Source organism: Cervus elaphus, chromosome 25, assembly GCF_910594005.1.
Source record: "Cervus elaphus chromosome 25, mCerEla1.1, whole genome shotgun sequence".
Classification (NCBI taxonomy): domain Eukaryota; kingdom Metazoa; phylum Chordata; class Mammalia; order Artiodactyla; family Cervidae; genus Cervus; species Cervus elaphus.
In genome coordinates, this window is record NC_057839.1 from 57,076,522 (window position 1) to 57,100,402 (window position 23,881).

Genomic DNA, 23,881 nt, shown 5'->3' on the forward strand with positions numbered 1-23,881 from the left:
GGAATTGAATGAAAGTATCAGAAGTCATCATACATTATAAGGACAAATATTACTTTTGAAGCTGATTTCATCTGTATGTATGTAGATATAAATGAATTTCTTATGAATGATAGTGGATTGTTATAAAAAATTTTGAGAATTGCCACTTCAGTGTGGTGGTGTTCAGTTTCTCAGTCATGTCCAGCTCTTTGCGACCCCATGGACTGCAGCACGCCAGGCTTCTCTGTCCTTCACCATCTCCCATGCTGGCAAAGTAATGTCTCTACTTTTTAATACACTGTCTGGTTTGTCATAGTTTTTCTTTCAAGGAGCAAGCATCTTGTATGCGGTCTTTCAAGGAGCATGCATGTATGCGGTCACCATCTGCAGTGGTTTTGGAGCCCAAGAAAATAAAATCTTTCACTGTTTCCATTGTCTCCTCAATTATTTGCCATGAAGTGGCCCAGTGTAGGCCCCCATAAATAGATATTTATTGAATGTAAATACTAGTATAATAAACCACCTGTTTCAGAGGATCTGGGGGGAGGAGCCTGGGATCTGGGAATCTGATTTTAACAAGCTTTCCAGGCAGCCAGGCTGCTAACAGTTGCAGAACTATACTTAGGAAGCACTGACCTATTCTACCCACTCTGGCCCAGGTCACCCACAGACAATTAGCATTAGAACCAGACCTTGAATTTGGGTTGCCCACATTCTGGGAGAGGGTTTACCCAAAACTTCACCAGCATCTCATGTTGGCCACTTCTCATCAAGCACATTGCATAACCTCCTAGTAGATGTCCTGAATGCCAGTTTCCTCCCTATCTACCTCATCTTCTCTGCTGCCCTCAGGCATTTCCCTAAATCACTCAATTTCATTTTCCTCCTCTGTACCTTTGGCTTTTTCTCTGCTGTCAGTCGTGTTAAAACCAAACTCCCTATATATCCTTCAGGGCCAAACTCCCTATATATCCACAGGCAGCCCCGAGCCTGGCACCTCAATTTCTTCTCTCTGCCAGTCTCCCAACTCTCTTCTTTATCCTTCTGCTTCTGCTCGGGCTACCCCAGACCACCTGCATGCCCCAGGCACACCCCCACTCTTGTCTGATTCTTCTACTCATGTTATATCTACTAATTGGAACTTAGCTTCTATTTTCCTCTGAATTGCATCCATCCTCCCAGACCAAGTTCAGTGCCACTTTTCTAGATCTTCCCTGATTTGGAGTTCATAATTTCTCCTCCTTTGCTTCTCTTTGCTCTTTGCCCATTTTTTGCCATAGCATTAAGACTCATTGCCTTGGACTTTGTTAGCATAACCTGTGTTCATTTCTCTGATGAGGAAGTAAGTTCCTAGAAGGCAGTTTTCATGTATTCTTTGCTTTATATTAATACATCCTACACTGCTTTACAAGTAGTATTAAGTGATATATCTGTTAATTTTTCTGAGTTATGATTGCCCCAAGTGAAAGGATTCCCTGGTGGCTCAGACGGTAAAGAATCTGCCTGCAGTGTGGGAGACCTGGGTTCAATCCCTGGGTCGGGAAGATCCCCTGGAAAAGGAAATGGCAACCCACTCCAGTATTCTTGCCTGGAGAATCCCATGGACAGAGGAACCTGGAAGGCTTCAGTTCACAGAATTGCAAAGAAGTATTAATTAGCAGCTTAACCAAGCAACTTATGTAAAATGGGCTTCAACCTCTGTATGAAGACTCAAAGCTCCCTGTGACTTCTTTGCCATTTTATTCCTTTATAAAACCAATCAAAAACAAACAAACCAAAAAAGTACTGTAGGGTTTGTGTGCTGTTCATCATAAAGAATTCTTTGTTTTCTTCTGGAGAGGAAGTGGGCCGATAGACAAAAGAGCAGTGATATTAGAAAGGGCTGGCAAACTGGGCTCCTAATAACTGCTATTTTTAAGAGATTGGTGGGAAAAGGGGTAGGAGTTAAAGAAATGAATATGGCATAAAACAGAAACTAAGACAGGATAGTAAGTGAAGGGCATCTACTTCAGCTACTCTCTGTATAAGAGGCTTCCCTGATAGCTCAGCTGGTAAAGAATCCACCGGCAATGCAGGGGACCCCAAAGAGAGTTCTGCCAAGAGAACACACTGGTCATAGCAAACACCCTCTTCCAACAACACAAGAGAAGTCTCTACACATGGACATCACCAGATGGTCAACACTGAAATCAGATTGATTATATTCTTTGCAGCCAAAGACGGAGAAGCTCTATACAGTCAGCAAAAACAAGACTGGGAGCTGACTGTGGCTCAGATCATGAACTCCTATTGCCAAATTCAGACTTAAATTGAAGAAGTAGGGAAAACCACTAGACCATTCAGGTATGACCTAAATCAAATCCCTTACAATTATACAGTGGAAGTGACAAGTAGATTCAAGGGATTAGATCTGATAGACTGCCTGAAGAACTATGGACGGAGGTTCATGACATTGTACAGGAGGCAGGGATCAAGACCATCCCGAAGAAAAAGAAATGAAAAAAGGCAAAATGTTTGTCTGAGGAGGCCTTACAAATAGCTGTGAAAAGAGAAGTAAAAGGCAAAGGAGAAAAGGAAAGATAGACCCATTTGAATGCTGAGTTCCAAAGAATAGCAAGGAGAGATAAGAAAGCCTTCCTCAGTGATCAGTACAAAGAAATAGAGGAAAACAGTAGAATGGAAAAGACTAGAAATCTCTTCAAGAAAATTAGAGATACCAAGGGGACATTTCATGCAAAGATGGGCTCGATAAAGGACAGAAATGGTATGGACCTATAAGAAGCAGAAGATATTAAGAAAAAGTGACAAGAATACACAGAAGAACTGTACAAAAAAGATCTTCACGACCCAGATAATCATGATGGTGTGATCACTCACCTAGAGCCAGACATCCTGAAATGTGAAGTCAAGTGGGCCTTAGGAAGCATCACAAAGAACAAAGCTAGTGGAGGTGATGGAATTCCAGTTGAGCTCTTTCAAATCCTAAAAGATGATGCTGTGAAAGTGCTGCACTCAATCTGCCAGCAAATTTGGAAAACTCAGCAGTGGCCACAGGACTGGAAAAGGTCAGTTTTCATTCCAGTCCCAAAGAAAGGCAATCCCAAAGAATGCTCAAACTACCGCACAACTGCATTCATCTCACACACTAGTAAAGTAATCCTCAAAATTCTTAAAGTCAGACTTCAATGGTACATGAACCAAGAACTTCCACAGGTTCATGCTGGTTTTAGAAAAGGCAGAGGAACCAAAGATCAAATTGCCAATATCCGTGCATCATTGAAAAAGCAAGAGAGTTCCAGAAATACATCTAGTTCTGCTTTATTGACTATGCCAAAGCCTTTGTGTGGATCACAACAAACTGTGGAAAGCTCTTGGGAATACCAGACCACCTGTCCTGCCTCTTGAGAAATCTGTATGCAGGTCAGGAAGCAACAGTTAGAACTGGACATGGAACAACAGACTGGTTCCAAATTGGGAAAGGAGTGTGTCAAGGTTGTATAGTGTCATCTTGCTTGTTTAACTTATATGCAGAGTACATCATGAGAAATGCTGGGCTGGAAGAAGCACAAGCTGGAATCAAGATTGCCGGGAGAAATATCAATAACCTCAGATATGCAGATGACACCACCCTTTTGGCAGAAAGCAAAGAGGAACGAAAGACCCTCTTGATGAAAGTGAAAGAGGAGAGTGAAAAAGTTGGCTTAAAACTCAACATTCAGAAAACTAAGGTCATGGCATCCAGTCCCATCTCTTCATGGCAAATAGATGGGGAAACAAGGGAAAGTGGCAGACTTTTATTTTCTTGGGCTCCAAAATCACTGAAGATGATGATTGCAGCCATGAAATTAAAAGATATTTGCTCCGTGGAAGGAAAGTTAAGACCAACCTAGACAGCATATTAAAAAGCGGAGACATTACTTGGCCAACAAAGTCCATCTAGTCAAAGCTATGGTTTTTTCCAGTAGTCATGTATGGATGTGAGACTTGGACTATAAAGAAAGCTGAGCGCCAAAGAATTGATGCTTTTGAACTGTGGTGTTGGAGAAGACTCTTGAGAGGCCCTTGGACTGCAAGGAGATCCAACCAGTCCATCCTAAAGGAAATCAGTCCTGAATATTCATTGGAAGGACTGATGCTGAAGCTGAAACTCTAATACTTTGGCCACCTGATGCGAAGAACTGACTCATTTGAAAAGACCCTGATGCTGGGAAAGATTGAATGCAGGAGGAGAAGGGGACAGCAGAGGATGAGATAGTTGGATGGCATCACTGACTCAATGGATGTGAGTTTGAATAAACTCCGAGAGCTGGTGATGGACAGGAAAGCCTGGCATGCTACAGCCCATGGGGTCACAGAAAGTCGGACACGATTGAGCCACTGAACTGACTGACTGTGCCTGAGAAGGCCCTGCAGCTCTGCCTTTGTTATAATGATTCTGCTCCGGGTCAGTTCTATTCCATCTAGCAGAGTGCAGAGTGCTATTTGGGCCATACCCAAGATAGCAAATCCTCTGCCCAGATGGGAAGTTAGAGCAAAAAAGCCTGGCACAAAAGTACAGATGGCTCAGGTGCTTTTATTTCACTGACTCTAATGCCTTTTAAGTGACTTTCTTTCTTGTTTAAATTTTTGGCTTCTCTGGGTCTTGGTTGCTGTGCACAGGTTTTCTCTAGTTGCGGTGAGTGGAAGCTGTTCTCTAGTTGGCGGTGCTCGGGCTTCTCATCGTGGTGGCTTTTCTTGTCGCGGAGCATGGGCTGTAGGTACATGGGATTCAGTAGTTTCACCTCGTGGGCTCTAGATTGTGAGCTCAGTAGCTGTGATGCACAGGCTCAGTTGCCCTGTGGACATGTGGGATCTTCCTGGACCAGAGATCGAACCTGTGTCCTCTGCATTGGCAGGTAGATTCTTAACCACTGGACCACCAGGGAAGTCCCAAGTATCTTTCATATGATCACGTTGTGGGTGCTTTTGACAAGTGAAATAATTTATTGAATCTATTTTTTGTTTCTGTGGCAGAAGTAAACCTAATTTTTTAAAAAAGGTAAAATCCTCAAATTGAAACAGTGATTTGTCTGTTTTTGCTGTGATAGGTTCCTTGCACTGACTCCATGGAGAGTGTATCATCTGATTTCCGTCATGATCCTTACACGTGTTATTATGCAGATAATAAAGGATATGATTTTGTCTAGAACAAGAGGTAAGAAAACTTTAAATTCATTTTTATGGTATTTAACTTTCTAGATCCTGAACGTCTGACCTTTGTGTAGACATTTTAACCAAGTGGTCTTTGAAAAGGAACAAAATAACAGATTCTATAGGCACTGGCTTTTCTAGTTTAAATGTTTGTTAAGTGTTACTTTTAAATTTATTAAATTTATTTAGTATTTATCATTTATTGAACTGATGTGTCCTTAGTCATAACTGCTGCTGCTGGGCAAAAGGTTTGAGTGTGCTGGTTTCTCTTTTGGCTCTGAGTGCTGTTATTCTGCATAGCATTTTGATATTCAAGTAGGCTGCGGTGAGGATGACAGTTAAATATTTATTACATCCCACATGATGAAACTGGGCCATTGGAAAATGGACTAGTTGATGTAAACTTTTTCTCTGTCTCAGTGAGTTCAGGCCTTAAAAACAATTAACTCATGGTTAAATACATTTTTTTTAATGAATTGAAAAAATAAATTCATTTTAAATACCAAATTTTAAAAAATTCAAGTGAAAATTTGAATTATTTTTAAAAATTGTTTAAGATTTAACTATGCTATACATCTGAATCAAGCGTTTCCATACTTGGGATGGGGGACTTCTTTCTACAAAGGTTTGAACAAGAGTTTGTAAGTAGGCAAAAGTCCCTGCTTGGAATACTTGGGCTCCATGAAATTAAGTGGACTAGGATTGATTTGATCAAAAGTAGCTAAGAGTGGGTTACAGTGATGCAGTTGATTCCAGTGAATGTAACCCCAATGGATAATTTTGGCCGGGGTCCTTATGGGTGGACGCACATAAGAACTGTCCAGGGTCCTGTCCCCTTTTGGGGACACTGAGGCTGCTGGTGGGACCTCCCTGATGACATCCTTGGGACGAGGGATGTAAGTGGTCAGGGATGCACCATCATGTGTTAAGGAGGCGCCATCACAGTGCTCTGCAGTGCCATTGCTAGCGCTTAGTCACTCAGTCGTGCCCGACTCTTTGTGATCCCATGGCCTGTAGCCCAGCCAGGCTCCTCTGGCCCTGGGAATTCTCCAGGCGAGAATACTGGAGTGGGTTGCCATTTCCTTCTCCAGGACATCTTCCCAACCCAGGGATTGAACCCGCGTCTCCCACATTGCTGGCAGATCCTTTACTGTCTGAGCCACCAGGAAGCCCCTACAGTGTTCTGTCGGTTCAGTTCAGTCGCTCAGTCGTGTCTGACTCTTTGCGGCCCCATGGACTGCAGCATGCCAGGCTTCCCTGTCCATCACCAACTCCTGGAGCTTGCTCAAACTCATGTCCATCAAGTCGGTGATGCCAGTGTATGGTACACTGCAGTGTTCTATAGTGCACTTTAAATCTGGTTTATATTTAAGTCTTTATGGTTCTTAAATTAACTCACGTGTAAACTATTTAGGAAGATTGTTTCACATGGCCGGGTTTCAAGGTTTGGAGGTGATTCCTTCAGTCACTGTTCTGGGAACATGAACAGATTTGGTTTTGTCCAGTCACCACTTTTCTCAAGTCTATAGATTGGTTTGTATTCTTGTACATGTTCTTCCTTCTTGCCCTGTCCTTCTGTTCGTCACCCCCCTCTTTTCTGTTTCAGAGAACAGGCTCCTAACTGTCTACCTTCTGACCCTAACCGGGCACCTGATACTTTCTGTTCACCCTCACACATGCGTGCGTGCTCAGTTGTGTTCAACTCTTTGTGACCCCATGGACTGCAGCCCGCCAGGCTGTCTGTGCATAGAATTTTCTAGGCAAGATTACTGGAGTGGGTTGCCATTTGCTCTTCCAGGGGATCTTCCCGATTCAGGGATCGAACCCACGTCTTCTGCATTGCAGGCAGATTCTTTACTGCTGAGCCTTGGGGAAGCCCCTCTTTTCACCCTAGAAATACTAATTCTACCTAGAGCTGGGGCTTCCCTGGTGACTCAGATGGTAAAGAATCCGCCTGCAGTGCGCAAGACCTGGGTTCGATCCTTGGCTTGGGAAGATCCCCTGGAAGAGAGCATGGCAACCCACTCCAGTATTCTTGCCTGGAGAATCCCCATGGACAGAGGAGCCTGGCGGGATGCAGTCCATGGGGTCACAAAGAGTCGGACATGACTAAGCGACTAAGCACAGCACAGAGTTGGGGCATCTCCATGCTATAGAGCTTTGTACTCGGGTTGGTGGGATCAACCCATGGCAATACCTGTGTTCCTGCCCGGGTTATAACTAATAGAGGAGAGCCTGTTTCTCTCAAATAGGCTTGGTAACATCTTCACCCTCCAGGAGCTCCCTCAAGGTAATCTTAGAAGAAAGATTATATTCTTTCTTAGAAGAAAGAAAATAACCACTTACCTATTTTACCCGCAGTCATTCTAGCTCAACAGGGCAAGTGGACTCACACAGCTAGCTGAGCATCTCAATGTTTGCACTGGTGCACAGATCTGGTCCCAGGCCGGGCACAAGTTATAAGGAACAGGCAAATGGGGAGGCCAAGGATGAAGTGGAAAGACTTTGTGACTGTTCTTTTTCTCACTCTTACAAGGACCGTTCCCTGTGTTGACTCACCAGCTTGATGCTGTTGCACATGTGGAACTTTCATATCATGAATTGCAGGAACGCTCTCCAATGCAAAGATTCAATCCTTTAAAGCATTAAGATGGTAGGGTGGGAAGAACACCAACGTCCTAGAGCTAGTTGGTACCATTTCTTAGTAATGGAGAGGCCCCTTCATATTGGCTTCCTCTGGCTGCAGTGACAAATTACCACAAATTTGACACCTTCAGTTACAGTTCAAAATCAGTATCACTGGGCCCAAATCAAGGTGTGGGCAGGGCCATGCTCCCTCCAGAGGCTCTCGGGAAAGAGCCCTTGTCTGACTCACCTTCTGCTGGTTCCTGGTGTCCTTCGCTTGTAGGACATCCCTCCAGTCTCTGCTATGTGGTCCTAACACCTCCTCCTCTGCCTGTGTCAAATCCTCCTCTGCCTTCCTCGTCTTACAGGAACACTGGTGATTCCATTTGGGCCCCACCCAGATAATCTGGGATGGTGTCCCCATCTCATGGCCCAAAACTGTCACATTTTGTTAATCCCATTTTCCATATCTGAGGGCCTCCAGGTGGCACAGTGGTAAAGACTGCCTGCAATGCAGGAGCTCCAGGAGACAGGGGTTTGATCCCTGGGTCGGGAAGACCCCCTGGAAGAGGAAATGGCTCCCCGTCCAGTATTCTTGCCTGGAGAATTCTCAGGGACAGAGGAGCCTGGTGGGCTATAGTCCATAGGGTCACAAAGAGTCAGGCACGACTGAATGTGCACACATAACATTTTCCACATAAAGTAACATTTTGCAGGATTCAGGGATTAAGGCCTGATAGTTTTTGGGGCTGTTATTCATCCTCCTACATAATTGGGACCTCTTTATCCTATGACGAAAAATCCTTCTTATACCACAGGGTTGTGTAGAGGTCAGACAAGAGCATTAAAAAAGAAGTGCCTACATCAGTCATGGGCCCCTCTGTTCAGCTTCCGACCCATGACTTGAATATCATGGGCTTGGTCACCCATCAGTCTGTCCATATTGAGAGCCTTCCTCTAGCCAGGGCCTGTTGTGAGTGCCTCTCTGACCAAGTCCAGCTCTCACGCTTCTGCCTGTAGTGCCGGCATTTGGAATGGACCAATCTTTCTGTCTGAGTTTTCACTGGGGGACATTGCTCTCAATTCAGCATTTCTGCTGCATGAGGAGAAAAGGAGAAACAAGATTCATCCCCATGCGTTCCCAGGGCTCCCTGTCTATGGCTGAAGAAGCTCTGGTGCCTGCTTCATCCTCTCCGGGCCAGTCTTTTAGGACAAAGACCCATTGAGCCCCGTGTGGTTGGCAGGAGCCTGGTCTTACAGGACTTCAGCCCAGGGCCCTGTGGTGATGAATTAGTCTCCAGGAGGCACAGAATTGGCTTCAAGTTGGACCCAGATATGGGAATTGGCATCATTCAGAGCCACTGGGCTCTCATGAGACACCCTGGCCCCTCAGCAGGAGTGGTGAGGAAAGGACTCCCAAGTCATCTGTCTCCTCACCTTTCCCCCAACTTTCCTGCTTCCCACAGCATTTCTGGCTAAAGATATTAGCCAAAATCCTCTTGTTAAGAATTTAATTGTATCCCTCCTCTCCCTTCATTATATCTGTAACACCATCTCAGACACTTAATATGAAATAGATGAGCAAAAGTGTGGCCATAGTGCCCTGGAACTTAATCACTGTGAAACCCAGGGGGCCCCATGTCTCTGGTTTCTGAGTCACCAGTGTGAATGCCCTCTGGCTGTGACAGATTTCTGTCTTGCTGTTTTGTGCCCCAGTGTCTGCTCCCAGCATTAACCACTTAGTCTGGTCCCTGGGGAGGTGTCTGTGGTGTGGGAAACTCTTCCTGCAGCCTTAAGCTTCTCCTTGACCACCTTCTCTGTCTTGACTAAAGAACCAGTCATCTTCCACACTCCGCCCCACCTGCCCCTCATTGTCTTCAGATGCTCTTCACCTACTTCCCTGGGCAGTGGCGGAGGGCTCACTCAGCAGGGCCCCACATGCTCCCCATGGAACATGGCCAACCACCATCCCTTTATGCCTTTCCTCCTGCCAAATCTACATGATCCAGTTGATATGGAACATGGACCCACCTGGAGTCATGGCCTATGAACTGCAGGCGTTTGTGCTCACTCTGTGCTGTCATTCCAGCTTGTGCCCTCATGGCTTGTGTGAAGGCCTGGTTTTGGTCCCCTAGACTGTCATCGCAGTTTGGACCTCAGCCTTTGGAAGTGCTGTCTCCAACCCCTGCCAAGGCTGGAGGGCGCTTCCTTCTGTTCAGCCTCACTGCCATTGAACCAGCTCTGTGCCCCCAGTTCAAGTGTTTTCCTGCATAGCCTCTCACCACCGCCCCATCCTTAGCCCTGAGCAGCCACAGACTGGTCTACATTCAGTGATGGTGGTACTGCTATCCTCATCATTCTAATTTTCTCACTCCCTTAGGCAGCAACCATTTTTCCATTTTTTTTGTTATAATTAACATACAATATAAGCTTCGAGTGTACAGCAAAGTGACTTAATATTTTATACATTGAAAGTGAAAGTGAAAGTCACTCAGTCCAACTCTTTTCAACCCCATGGACTACACAGTTCATGGAATTCTCCAGGCCAGAATACTGGAACGGATAGCCTTTCCCTTCTCCAGGGGATCTTCCCAACCCAGGGATCATACCCAGGTCTCCGGCACTGCAGGCAGATTCTTTACCAGCTGAGCCACAAGGGATGCCCAAGAATACTGCAGTGGGTAGCCTATTCCTTCTCCAGCAGATCTTCCCAACCCAGGAATTGAACCGGGGTCTCCTTCATTGCAGATGGATTCTTTTTTTTTTTTTTTCATTTATTTTTATTAGTTGCAGGCTAATTACTTTACAATATTGTAGTGGTTTTTGTCATACATTGACATGAATCAGATGGATTCTTTACCAACTGAGCACTTAGGGAAGCCCTCTTTTATATATTATGAGCTAATAACTACAGTAAGACCAGTTACCATCCATCATGTCACCACACAAAGCTGTTACAATATTATTAATTATATTCTCTGTGTGTGCACTGCATCCCCATGACTTATTCATTTTATAGTTAGAAGTTTGTACCTCTTAATCCTCTTCACCTATTTTGTCTATTCCCCTGACCCCTCTCTCCTTTGGCAACTATCAGCAGTTTGCTCTCTGTGAGTTTGTTTCTGTTCTGTTTCTTCATTTGTTTTGTTTTTTAGATTCCACATGTAAGTGAAATCATGTGGAATTTTTTTCTGACTCATTTCACTTAGCATAATACCCTCAAGTCCTTCCACGTTGCTGCAAATGGCAAGATTTCATTCTTTTTGCATGACCAAGTAATACTCCACTATATATGTATATTGGGTTGGCCAAAAAGTTCATTTGAGTTTTTCCACAAGATGTTACACTACATCTTCTTTATTTGTTTATCTAGGTAAGGGGAACCCAGATCAATTATACAGTTCTAATAATCTGATAAAAGCAATTTTGAGAAACTTCCTGGGGCTGAATTCTAAGAAGAATTTATCACATAGATCTTTGAGAGGGGCTTCCCAGTTGGCTCAGTGGTGAAGAACCCGCCTGTCAATGCAGGAGACTCTGGTTTGATCCCTGGTGGGGAAGATCACCTGGAGGAGGAAATGGCAACCCCCTCCAGTATTCTTGCCTGGAAAATTCCATGGACAGAGGAGCCTGGTGGGCTATGGTCCATAGGGTCACACAGAGTAGGACAAATTGAAGTGACTGAGCACACAGACGCATGCACTGAAGCAGAAGAGGGACATCTTTACTTGATGGAAAAAAGCAGAAACCACCTCATGGCCATTTCTTTTCTTGAACTTCATTAAAGCTGGTATCTGGGAACATAGTATCAAGACATAGTCCAGTGAAGAAAGTCATTGGAGAATTAAGAAAGCAAATGAGATCTAGGTGTATGTTTATACATGTATCAGTTCAGTTCAGTTCAGTCGCTCAGTCGTGTCTGACTCTTTGAGACCCCATGAATCACAGCACGCCAGGCCTCCCTGTCCATCATCAACTCCTGGAGTCCATCCAAACCTGTGTCCATTGAGTCAGTGATGCTATCCAGCCATCTCATCCTCTGTCGTCCCCTTCTCCTCCTGCTCCCAATCCCTCCCAGCATCAGGGTCTTTTCCAATGAGTCAACTCTTCGAATGAGGTGGCCAAAGTATTGGAGTTTCAGCTTCAGCATCAGTCCTTCCAATGAACACCCAGGACTGATCTCCTTTAGGATGGACTGGTTGAATCTATATGTATTTTAATGTTGATTTCATTTGAGCCTAGATACACACTCAAAATGCTTAAAGAATAGATAAAAGTCTCCTTTCTCAAATAACAGTTGTTGCAGTTCCCCTTTGTCAGCACCATTTCAGAGTCCACCTCATACACCACCTCTGTCACGGTGCTTCCATGACCAGACACATTTCCTCTCCTCCCGGAACTCTCATGGCTTATGTTTCTTGTAGAGTTCCTACATCCCCCACCTTGGTTCACATTTACTTGAGTGCAGGTGCGGTCTGCCCCACCGGACAATACAACCCTCCAGGCAGGACCCTGTGTTCTCTGCTGCTCCATCTCTCCTGCTACCTATCCAACGGTTTTGCATATATTAGAATCTCAATGATATCTGTGGACAGTTTTCCTGAATGACTTATGGTACCAGAGGTAGACACTGTATGATTTGAGAGTTTCTAGACTTTAAAGATCTAAGCATTCCATTTTAAATAGCCCAGAATCTTTCTAAGTTGAGAAATGCCTTAAGAGGAAAATTCCTCCCCTAACGTTTCACGTTTACTTCTATTGCAGGTGCCCAGTTGTGGAGAAGCCTCAGTGAAAGGTAGGGAACTTGCTTTCAATGTTACCACTGATGATGAAGGACGGGTCGGGGACGTGACTGGGCCACCTAGATGCGCCTCTGAAATTATAGTTTAGCGACAAGAATGACAACAGTAATCTGCAAGAGTGGGAAAATAAAGAAAAATACAGTTGAACTGAGGATAAGGATAAAATTGGGACTCGCTCTTGGAAGTAGCTCGCATATTGCTGTAATATTGGGCTACAAGCATGCTTGAGAGTCACAGTGTGTGAGGGGAGACGGTGTGGGAAGACTTGGGGGGGGTGGGTTTCATTAGGAATTTCCTCTCCAACCTCATTTTGGGGTGTGAGCATCACTGCTGAGGTGGGTGAAAAACACGGTGACCCCGAGGCCTGGAACTCTGTTGGAATGTTCCTGAAGGTTAACCAGGAGAGAGCTGTAGGTTCAGAGAGCTCTGGGGTTGGGGAACAGCAAGGAGGGGTGGGAGGCTCGTAAGCCTGACGAGGCAGCGAGTGTACACCAGCCTTTGGGCCCCTTGCGCAGCCGCAGGCAAAGTAGTTCCATTTTCATCCATCGTGCTCCACCCGGAAGTAAAGGTGGTCCACCCGGAAGTAAAGGGCCTCACCCGGAAGTAAAGGTGCTCCACTCAGAAGTAAAGGTGCTCCACTCGGAAGTAAAGGTGCTCTGCTGTGTGGAGGAGGAGCGAGTTGGGGCAGGTAATGCAGGGAAAGTAATCAGTATCACGAACTGCGTGTATGAGAAGTGGGAAAGTGAAGAAGATGTAATGGTTAACACCCCAGTAAAATGAATTTTTGTAGTTATTTATTTTTAAGTTCTGCCTTCAAAGTATTCTCGTATGATTGAAAGAGAGGGTTGAGTGCTCAACTTACATCCAAGTGGACTGTGTGCAGTGAAGACTCAAAAAGGAGACAGGGTAATGCCTATAAAAATCCATGAAAAAAACCCCCCATAACCTGGTATATAACGTACCCTTGAAAGCTGTGTGTTTATTTCAGGTGTAAAGGCCAATTTTATGATGAGTTGACATCTGTGTGCTTCTTCATTTTGGAGCCCAGATTTTCAAGGAGGCGGGGAATGTAAACTTGCCAAGAGACTCAGCAGAGGGAGACATTGGCTATAAGAAGGGAAATGTGATCTTCTGGGCACAGGCTCACCCCTGCCTGGTCGTCTAGGGCCTGGGTTCTGTCCTGTCCCTGCAGACACACTGGGCCTCCTGGGATAAGTGTCTGCAGATGCTTCCCCAAATGTCAGGTGGAGAAGTTGAGCCCGCTCCATGATTCTGGTTGGGGGAAGATCTGATCAAGTCAGCGGGTGTAATTTCAAAGGAATTTTAAAAGCTCTTCCATGGAATATTCTTTTATATCTACTGATACTCAGTCAGACTGGTTAAGGCATTGCCCATCTTTACTGTAGCCCTTGCCATCCACAGCCCTTCTGAAGTAGCTGCAAGTTGCCTGGGAGAATGTCCACGGTACACTTTCTCTTCGCATGGAAATTAACTAGAGTATTTGATAAGGGTTTGGAGAAAAACCTTAGCTATTAGTGAACTCGGAAGGACCAAGGATCTCACTTTGCCAGTGTCAGGTTAGCTCTTTATAATGTGGCTTTTTAAAGATTTGTAACATTCTACTCCTTTGGGGAAATGCTTGTGTGCCCCCAGAGAAGCCCTGCTCATAAAAATAGCCCTCTTTAGGGAGGTTCTCTTTTACTTTGAAGTCACCCAATTGGATGTTCAAGTGCCACTCATTTTCCATCCTGGTCCTAACTGTGTTCCTAGTGGTCTTGCCAAGTTTACTGCTCTCTCGGCCTCAGTTGTCTCATCTGCAAAGTGAGAGGTAAGAGAGAGAATCATCTCGAATATTCATTCCAGCCCTAAAAAGTCTGTGATGTGATTCAAGGGGATTAGTGTTACTTTCAGCTTCCGAGGAGTAGGAAATGGCAACCTACTCTAGTATTCTTGCTTGGAAAATACCACAAACAGTGGAGCCTGGAGGACCGCAGTCCACGGGGCCACGAAGAGTCGGACGTGACTGAGCGACTACATGTATTCACGCAGTGTTCCTTTCAGACTGTTACCCTCTTACCTTTCTGTTTGGCCAGGGCTTCTTTCAAAGTGATTTAATTCTCACTAGAAGGGATACTTCCCCCAATTTTCTTACTGCATTTTCCACTGTATAATTGCATTCTGTTCTCTGTTCATCCCACTGGAGATGTGAAATTAAAATATGGATTTCTCTTGTTTCTTCGATGGTTTGGTTTATTGTTTACAGTGATTCTTAGTATCTGGTACTGGCTAGTACAGTGGGGTTTTTTCTTATTTATTTTTATTGAAGTATAGTTGTTTGGACTTCCCAGGTGGTGTTAGTGATAAAGAACCTGCCTGCCAGCTCGGGAAACACAGGAGACACTGGTTCGATCCCTGGGCCAGGAAGATTCCCTGGAGAAGGGCATGGCAACCCACTCCAGTATTCCTGCCTGGAGAATCCCATGGACAGAGGAGCCTGGCAGGTCACAGTCCACAGGATCACAAAGAGTTGGACACAACTGAAGTGACTTCGCATGCATGCCCAAGTAGTTGATTTACAATGTTATTAATTCCTATTTTACAGCAAAGTGATTCGGTTTTATATGTACACACACACATGTTCTTTTTAAAGTATTCCTTTCCATTATGGTTTATCATAGATTTTTTAATTGATGGATAATTGCTTTATGATGTTGTGTTAGTATGACAACATGAATCAGCTCTAAGTATACATATATGCCCTCCCTCTTGAACCTCCCTCCCACCTATCGCCCATCCCATCCCTCTAGGTCATCACAGAGCACCATGCTGAGCACTGAAACATTCAAAACCATCTTATTTTAAGAATAAAGTGCAGTGATGAGTAGGAGGATCTTTGCAGGCAGAAGGGGGTAGAGTGCTGTTTTGCTCCTGTGAAGCAGGTGGGATTAGGATCTTTCCACTTGCAAGGTCTGCGGTGTTGAGCTCAGAAGTCTCTCCCTCCCTAGCAGGTGGTTAGACATCAACATTTCTCCCTGCCCTCTCGCGTGACAGCCCGTTCAGCTGGACTCCCAGGTCTGTCAGCCTGGCTTCATCCTTCTTCACCCCAGCTGTGCACTAGTGGTTTGTGCTTGGTCCCGGAATGAACCCGGCCTCTTCTCTGAGGGCTGGGTTTAGGGGCCACGAAGTTCACCGTTCAGAGGTGGATGGAATGATGGACCATTCTGTATGACAACCTCCAGGTCCACCCCTGCCTCTTCCAGTGGCTCAGTTTCATTCCTTTTTATGGCTTAGTAATATTCTGTTGTATAGATGCACCACATCTTTTTTATCAATTCATCTGATGATGGACATTTAGGTTGCTTCCATGTCCTGGCTGTTGCGAATAGTGCTGCAGTGAACATTGGGGCACACGTGTTTTTATTAACTTTGGTTTTCTCCAGGTATATGCCCAATAGTGGGATTGCTGGGTCAGTCATACAGAGTGAAGTAAGTCAGAGAAAAACAAATGTCATATATTAACACATATATCTGGAATCTAGAAGAATGGTATAGATGAACCTGTTTGCAAGGCAAGAATAGAGACGCAGATGTAGAGAACAAATGTATGGACACTAAGGAGGGAAGGGGAGACACTAGGGGGTGAGATGAATTGGGAGATTGGGATTGGCTTATCTGTACTCATATGTATAAAATAGATCACTAATGAGAACCTGCTGTATAGCACAGGGAACTGTACTTAATGCTCTGTGATGACCTAAGTGGGGAGGAAATCCAAAAAAGAGAGGATAGATGTATACATATCCCTGATTCACTTCACGGTACAGCAGACGCTAACACAACATTGTAAAGCAGCTATACCCCAATTAAAAAACAAACAGTGGACCATTCTACCTTCATGATGCCATTGTAGAGTTTTTCCATTAACAAAGAGCTCCTTGAAAAGGGAACTCTTGTGCGCTGTTGCTAGGAATGTAGATTGGCACAGCCACTACAGAAAATAGTATAGAGGTTGCTCAAAAAATTAAAAATAAACCATTCTGATGGTGGTCCAGTAATTCCACTCCTGGGTCTAGATCTGAAGGGAATGAAATCACTGCCCTGAAGAGATGTTTATGCCCCATGTTCACTGCAGCATTATTCACAGTAGTCAAGACATAGAAACAACCCAGTGTGCACCAATGGATGAACTGATAGAAGAAACTGGTATATACACACAATGGAATATTATTCAGCCACTAAAAAGGAAGGAAATTCTGTCATCCTGAAGAGATGTTTATGCCCCATGTTCACTGCACCATTATTCACAGTGGTCATGATGTAGAAAGAATTCAGTGTCCACCGATGGATGAACTGATAGAGAAAATTGGCCTATATACACAATGGAATATTATTCAGCCACTAAGAAAGAAGGGAATTCTGTCATCCGTGACAACGTGAATGAACCCGGAGGGCATGTGCTAAATGAAATACATCAGACAGAGAAAGACAAATACTGTGTGATCTCACTTACATGTGGAATCTAAAAAAAGTTATTCATAAAACAAAAGCAGAATGGTGGTTGCCGGGGGGGCTGCAGAGTGGGAGTGAGGAGCTGTTGGTCAAAGGGTACAAACTTCCGATTATGAGGTGAGTGGGTTCTGGGGGTCTAACATGCAGCATGGTGACTGTAGTTAACAGTACCATATTGTTTACTTAAAGGTTGCTGACAGTAGATCTTAACTGCTTCCACCATCACCATGACAAAATGATAGTGATGTGAGAGAAAGAATGTGTAAACTGCCTGCTGTGGTCATCATTTTGCAATAGGTACATCTGTCAGATCACCATTGTACACCTTAAACTTGTGCAATGTTGCATGTCAATCATATCTCAATAGAACTGGAAAGAAAAGTAATTTCTCCTTCCTACAGTCCTAATGGCTTATTTCCATAGACTCTGAGAAAATTTGCTTTGTCAGCTAAGCTTTAAGTATTTCCTCCAAAATTTAGCACAAAGAAAATGGTATCTCTGTGTGCATGTTCGTGCATGTTCATTCGTGTCTTACTCTCTGCAACCCCATAAACTGTAGCATGCCAGACTCCTCTGTCCGTGGGATTTCCCAGGCAAGAGCACTGGAGTGGGTTGCCATTTCCTTCTCCAGGTTATCTTCCCTACCCAGGGATCAAACCCCTGTCTCCTGTGTCTTCTGCATTGGCAGGTGGACTCTTCACCACTGCACCATCTGGATAATATGAAGGATATTCTCAAGTATAATGTGTTACACTTAACTAGTAAATAACAGTAAAGCCAGCATCAAATGTCTGATGTCACCGACAGTAAAAATTGGATCATTTTAATCAGATGCCATTCACATACCTTTTTCTGTACCTGGAAAGTTCATTTTGTGCAAATGTGATTCTCAGTGGGTAAGTCCTGAGCAGAACTTGTGCTTGACCTTTTTTATTAATAAACAGTAAGGCCCAGCTCTGCATTCTGAACAGGATTTGTACATAGTGGTCTGTCAACTGAACCAAATTAACATTTTCTGTGGCTCATTTCTAGTAAAATGAAAGCTGACCTGGGGTATCATAGCTCTTAATTCTCATGTGACCATGGCCGTGACAGAATAAAACCTCTGTTAACAGAGGAGAAATTGTCCCCATTACCTTTAAAAACATAAAATTGGTTTCAGTTTGGCCAGGTTTTTCTAAGTAAGTATAAATCAGGAAGAAGTACTTTTACTTACATATATACTGACAATTTAAAATTTCCCAGATTAAAGAGTTACAACCCAGATTAAAGAGTTATTTTCATCATAAACCCTGTTTTATGGTTTAGTGTCAGTTTACAGAAAATGTTGTTTTTTTCATTAATGTTACAGATTTTGGGAGTTATGACTGAGAACTCTGGGATTTTCTCACAGACATCCCTGGAACCCTGATACCTTGGCTGTTGTCTTTCACAGAAAGTGGGGAGTGGCTCTCCAGGGGTGTAACAAGGGCCAGGTCTACCATGCCTGACCTCGAACTGACTCTTGCGGGGCACAGCGGAGAATTAACAGACACTGCCTTTCTAGAGCCAGCTGGGATTAGTGGGCTTTTTACCTCCAGTTCGGTCAAATCCCAGGACTCCTCTGAGCTTGCTCTCTCTCTCCTCCCGCTGCTCCTGCTCTAGGAAAAGCAGTTCTGTGGCCTCATTTCGTGGAGTGAGATGCCCTTTTGTCTTGTCAGCTTCCAGATCATTGCCAGTCAAAGCATTCTAGCTGGTTCTGGTTTTGTTTTTTTTTGGAGGAAAATGAGCCAAGAACTATGGGTCGTAAACCCCAGTCCTGAGCTTGTTCCAGCTCATAGACCCAGAACCAATTGGAGCATTGACGTGAGGGCTGTCTATTTAATTAAACCCTGGAGCACAAACACATGCCTTGGTTGAAAGTGGAGTCATCTAGCATTTACTAAATTGTCTCCTTTGAGGAATAGCATTCAGTGTGAAAATTGCGTCTTCTTATTTATGAATCATCATTACTTGTCAAAATTCCACAGCCAGGATGAATTACCAAATAAAAAGAATTAACTAGTCATGTGGTAGCCTCAAATGTTTTCTCTTTGCTGTTTGTATTTGTATGTGTATTAGTTGCTCAGTTGTGTCCAGCTCTTTGTGACCCCATGGACTGCAGCCCTCCAGCCTGGCACAGCAGGAATTCTGGACTCATGCACTGAAATACTAGATTTTACAGTTTTTAGTATTTTCAGAAGGGTCTAAAATCACCTCGTAACTTGTATTTTGTTACCTTTTTTCATAAGACATCCTATTCTGAAGCTGTATTTTTTTTAACTTCAGCCAGGACTATAGTTAGGGAGCTATATCTCCATGAGTTTTAAAAGAAAGTCTAGCTATGAAGGATACATTTACCTGGACTGAAAAATTCTTTTCCTCAGAAGAAAAATGCTCCCTTCAATTCAGAACCTGCTGGATTTTTAGCACAAGCGTATCTGAGCTTGTGGCGTCTCAGGCTGGAGATGTCTGGCCAGCCTGCAGGCAGAGCGCCGCCTTGAAAGTCTCTACCCTGCCAACACAAAAAATGCGAATAGGCCTTTTATTCCTTTTTTCAAAAATCATAACTGAGCACAATTCTGTAGTCATTTATCGTACAATGGAGGGCCGAAGTCCTTTTATTCCTCTCTCTTGGGGAAGAACAGACCCATTCAGTGACTGAAAGATGGCAGCTCCTAGCCAGCGCTACTGCCATGTGAACATTGCTCAGAATTCTTCATCCAGATTCCAGTCTGTTGTGTTCATCTCTCAAAGTCGGGCTTTGACAGTCAGACCAATTGAAGACAAGTACAAAGCAAAGGACAAGCCAAGTTTTTTCTTTTTTGTGTTTTTGACCGTGCCACTCATGGCCTGTGGGAATCTTAGTTCCCCAACCATGAATCAAACATGCTCCCCCTGCATTGGAAGCATGGAGTCTTAACCACTGGACCACCAGGGAAGTCCCCTTTTTAAAAAAAAAAAAAGAAAGAAAAGTTTAGAAAATTTTTTATATTTTATTTTATTTTCTAATTAAAATGTTTTAAATTTTAATTTTTTTTTTCCTGCAAGCTGTTTTTAAAGCTGTTTGAGGGCAAGAGAGCTAATTCTGCTTGCTTCCTGTCTCTTCACCATCAGTGGGGTCTCTACATAAAGAGGGTTGACTTCCTGAAAATGCCTCATGCTAGACATTTAAGGGCTTTCCCCCCCACCTCAGGAGCCCATCAAGCTAAAATCCCTTCCTGAAACTGACGTGCATCTGCACAATTGCAAACTGATCTGTTTCTTAGGCATTAAAAATAAAATGAAACAGGAAGTACAAACTGTTATGTATAAATGAGCTACCAGGATATATTGTGCAACGCAGGGAATAGAGCCAATATTTTCTAATAACTGTAAGTGGAATATAACTTTAAAAATTATGAATCACTGTGCTGTATACCTGTAACTTATACAACATTGCACATCGACTACACCTCAATAAAATGAAGAAAATGAAACAGGAAATATGTTTTAGGGCCCACATGTTTCATTGACAAGGGAGATAAATTGCTAGACCTGTTTCTGACTGTATAGTCCTTGCATGAGTAATATATTCTCCTTATATTCAAGCAGATTTATCAAGTCAGAATGTGGGTGGAAAACCCCAGGCCAGGCTCTTGGTGAGTCTGGAAGCAGTGGCCTCTTACTTAACATTCAGGGCTCCTAAGTGAAAAACATTCAATATTATATTTATAATAATTTATAGTATTTGGTTTTATAATTTTGGACATTCCTTAAATTCGATAATCTGATTTAATAAAATGAGTCCAATTAGTTTTTCTCCACATTATTTTAGAGCTACTGCATTTCTGCATAATTCAAAGTGTGTGTTCATCATTGTGTTCTATGGCCACACCATGGGTATCTACAGCCACTTGATAAGAAATGAAAATTCTAGCTTTTATCATTTTAATTCATGTTTTCAGATTCTCTTAGCCTCCTTGCTTATTAGGTTTGATTTGGTCCTGGACCTTGTGTATTGGGTTTTCCTGGTGGCTCAGACAGTAGAGAATCTGCCTGCAATGGAGGAGACACGGGTTAGATTCCTGGGTCAGGAAGATCCCCTGCAGAAGTGAATGGCTACCCATTACAATATTCTCGCCTGGAGAATGCCATGGACAGATGATCCTAGCAGGTTACAGTCCATGGGGGTCACAAAGAGTCGGACACAACTGAGCAACTAACACTTTCACTACCTTTTTTCCCCTGCATTATTGAGGATTTGAGAATGCAGTTAATTTATATAAAATACTTTAGCTAGACTAATTGTTACCCAATAGCAGTCTTGCTTCAATAATTTTAAATTACCAGAGAAGGAAGAATGATCAGTAGTTATTATTTATCTTAACTTGCCCTGACCTTTGTTGTGATTATTTGAACATAAATTAAGATTTCACAGGTAGTTGAAGGTTTCTGTCCTCTGCCTGTCTTTCTGTCCTTCTCTTTTTCTCTATCTCTATTGTTCCAAAACAATATTTATAGTCATATTTTCTAGTAGCATTTAAAACAATTTTTCCTGATTTTAAAAAGAAATACTTGCTAACTTAGAAAATTGAAAATATAGGAAACATGATAAAAAAGATAAAAGACGCTTGCTCCTTGGAAGAAAAGCTATGACTAACCTAGACAGCATATTAAAAAGCAGAGACATTAGTTTGCCAACAAAGGTCCATCTAGTCAAAGCTACGGTTTTTCCAGTAGTCATGTATAGATGTGAGAGTTGGACTATAAAGAAAGTTGAGTGCCGAAGAATTGATGCTTTTGAACTGTGGTGTTGGAGAAGACGCTTGAGAGTCCCTTGGACTGCAAAGAGATCAAAGGATATCAGTCCTGAATATTCATTGGAAGGACTGATGCTGAAGCTGAAACTCCAATACTTTGGCCACCTGATGGGAAGAACTGACTCATTTGAAAAGACCCTGATGTTGGGAAAGATTGATGGCAGGAGGAGAAGGAGATGACAGAGGATGAGATGGTTGGATGGCATCACCAACTTGATGGACATGAGTTTGAGCAAGCTCCAGGAGTTGGTGATGGACAGGGAGGCCTGGCGTGCTGCAGTCCATGGGGTCGCAAAGATCCTGACCCAACTGAGCAACTAAACTGAACTGATGATAAAAAAGAAAACAAACTTTATAAACTGTTACCTAGAAATTAAACTCATTTTCAATTTTATGCTTTTCCTGTCTTTTTATAAACGTATTTGTTGTTTTTAGCTGTTGAGTTGTTAAGTCGTGTCCAACTCTTTTTCAACCCCATGGACTTTAGCTCCCCAGGCTCCTCTGTCCAGGGCATTTCCCAGGCAAGAATACTGGGGTGGGTTGCCATTTCCTTTCACAGGGGATCTTCCCAACCCAGGGATCAAACCTACATCTCCTGAATTGGTAGGTGGATTCTTTAACCACTGAGCCACTTGGGACACACATTTGTTCATTCATCCTTGCAACAACTATTTATTGAATGCCTTTCCGGCCAGTACTTCTAGGCATTTGTGGAATTAAATAAAAACAACAACAAACAAACAACTCTCTCCTCCTGGAGGTCAGATTCTAGTGAGTGAAGCCAGAAAACAAATAAATTGCTACAATTTATAATGTTAAGTGGTGAGCCATGTTTAAAGGAAACTGAAGCAGGAGAGGAGATTAGGGAGTGTGAAGGTGGGACGTGATGGTTGAGTTATATTAAAGTCCTAAGGAAGATTATTTTTGAGCGATGGCTTGAAGGAGGTGAGGCTGTGAGTCATGTCTGGTTGAAGAGCTTCTAGGCAGAGGAATCAGCAAGTGCAAAGACCCTGGGACAGGAGTTGTATATGAGGGTGATTTTTGTTTTACATCATTACTTTTATTTTTTTAATGCAGCTATGGTAACTAGAATAAATGGAATACTCTGTAGCTGATTAAGATCGTGCTTCATTGTGTTTCATTAAGTTAATTTCATACTCTGCAAAGAGTATGAAAATGGAATATGGGATTTGAAAATGTATCATTTATTGCTAATTATAAAAAATTGTAGATTTAAAGTACTGCAGGGTGATATCATGCATGGTACATTACAGCTATACGCTGCTACATGTCTGGAAGCTCTGGGTGAGGGGAAGACAAGTAGTCTTTAGTTTCTTGCTTTGTTTATCCTTATCACATTTTTTCCCTCTATAATGAGCATGCACAGTCTTTAACCTGGAGAGAGACGACAGATACTCAGAGAGAGGGGAGAGCGTCCCACCAGGCAGGTGAGGCCTGTGACTGTGGGCCTGGGAGGTGACGCATCGCTTCAGGTATTCAGTTCACGTGAGGGCTCCGGCCCGTGAGCTGGTGCCCAGAAACGGGGCTCTGGTTACCAGGATGGCACAGCCCAGGCCTTGGAGACAGGTCAGGGCTGAAGTCCAGAGATGCAGCGGGCTCAGAGAGAGGCCGGAGCCTCAGGGATACATCAGAAGCATTACAGGGGTCCCTGACAAGCCCGAGTGTTGCTTGATACTAAGCCTCTGAGGATTGGGGCAAAGAAAATGACTAATGTGTGATTAAGTGATAAGTTAAAATGATGAATTTCCAAGGTCAGGTGGCATTGGAGGGTGGGATAAAAGTGCTCCCTCCTTTCTGAAGCTCGGGGGCAGGTACTGGTGAAAGGCCTGGGCGCATAACTTCTTGCCTTAGATGCCCCTGGAAAGCTTATTGAAGTGAAATTTGGAAACTCTTTGTATCATCCAGATAAGATTTATATCTTATTTGTATCTCAAT

General features: G+C 43.5%; 1 protein-coding gene across 1 annotated transcript in view; it reads left to right on the forward strand.

Annotated features, from left to right (window-relative positions):
• RETREG1 (reticulophagy regulator 1) overlaps nt 1-23,881 on the forward strand; it is a 155,247-nt gene that overhangs the window by 35,707 nt on the left and 95,659 nt on the right. Inside the window, exons 2-3 of the mRNA XM_043887257.1 lie at nt 5,067-5,173; nt 12,559-12,589. Coding sequence (XP_043743192.1) covers nt 5,067-5,173; nt 12,559-12,589 — 138 coding nt within the window. The remainder of the gene's footprint in view (nt 1-5,066; nt 5,174-12,558; nt 12,590-23,881) is intronic.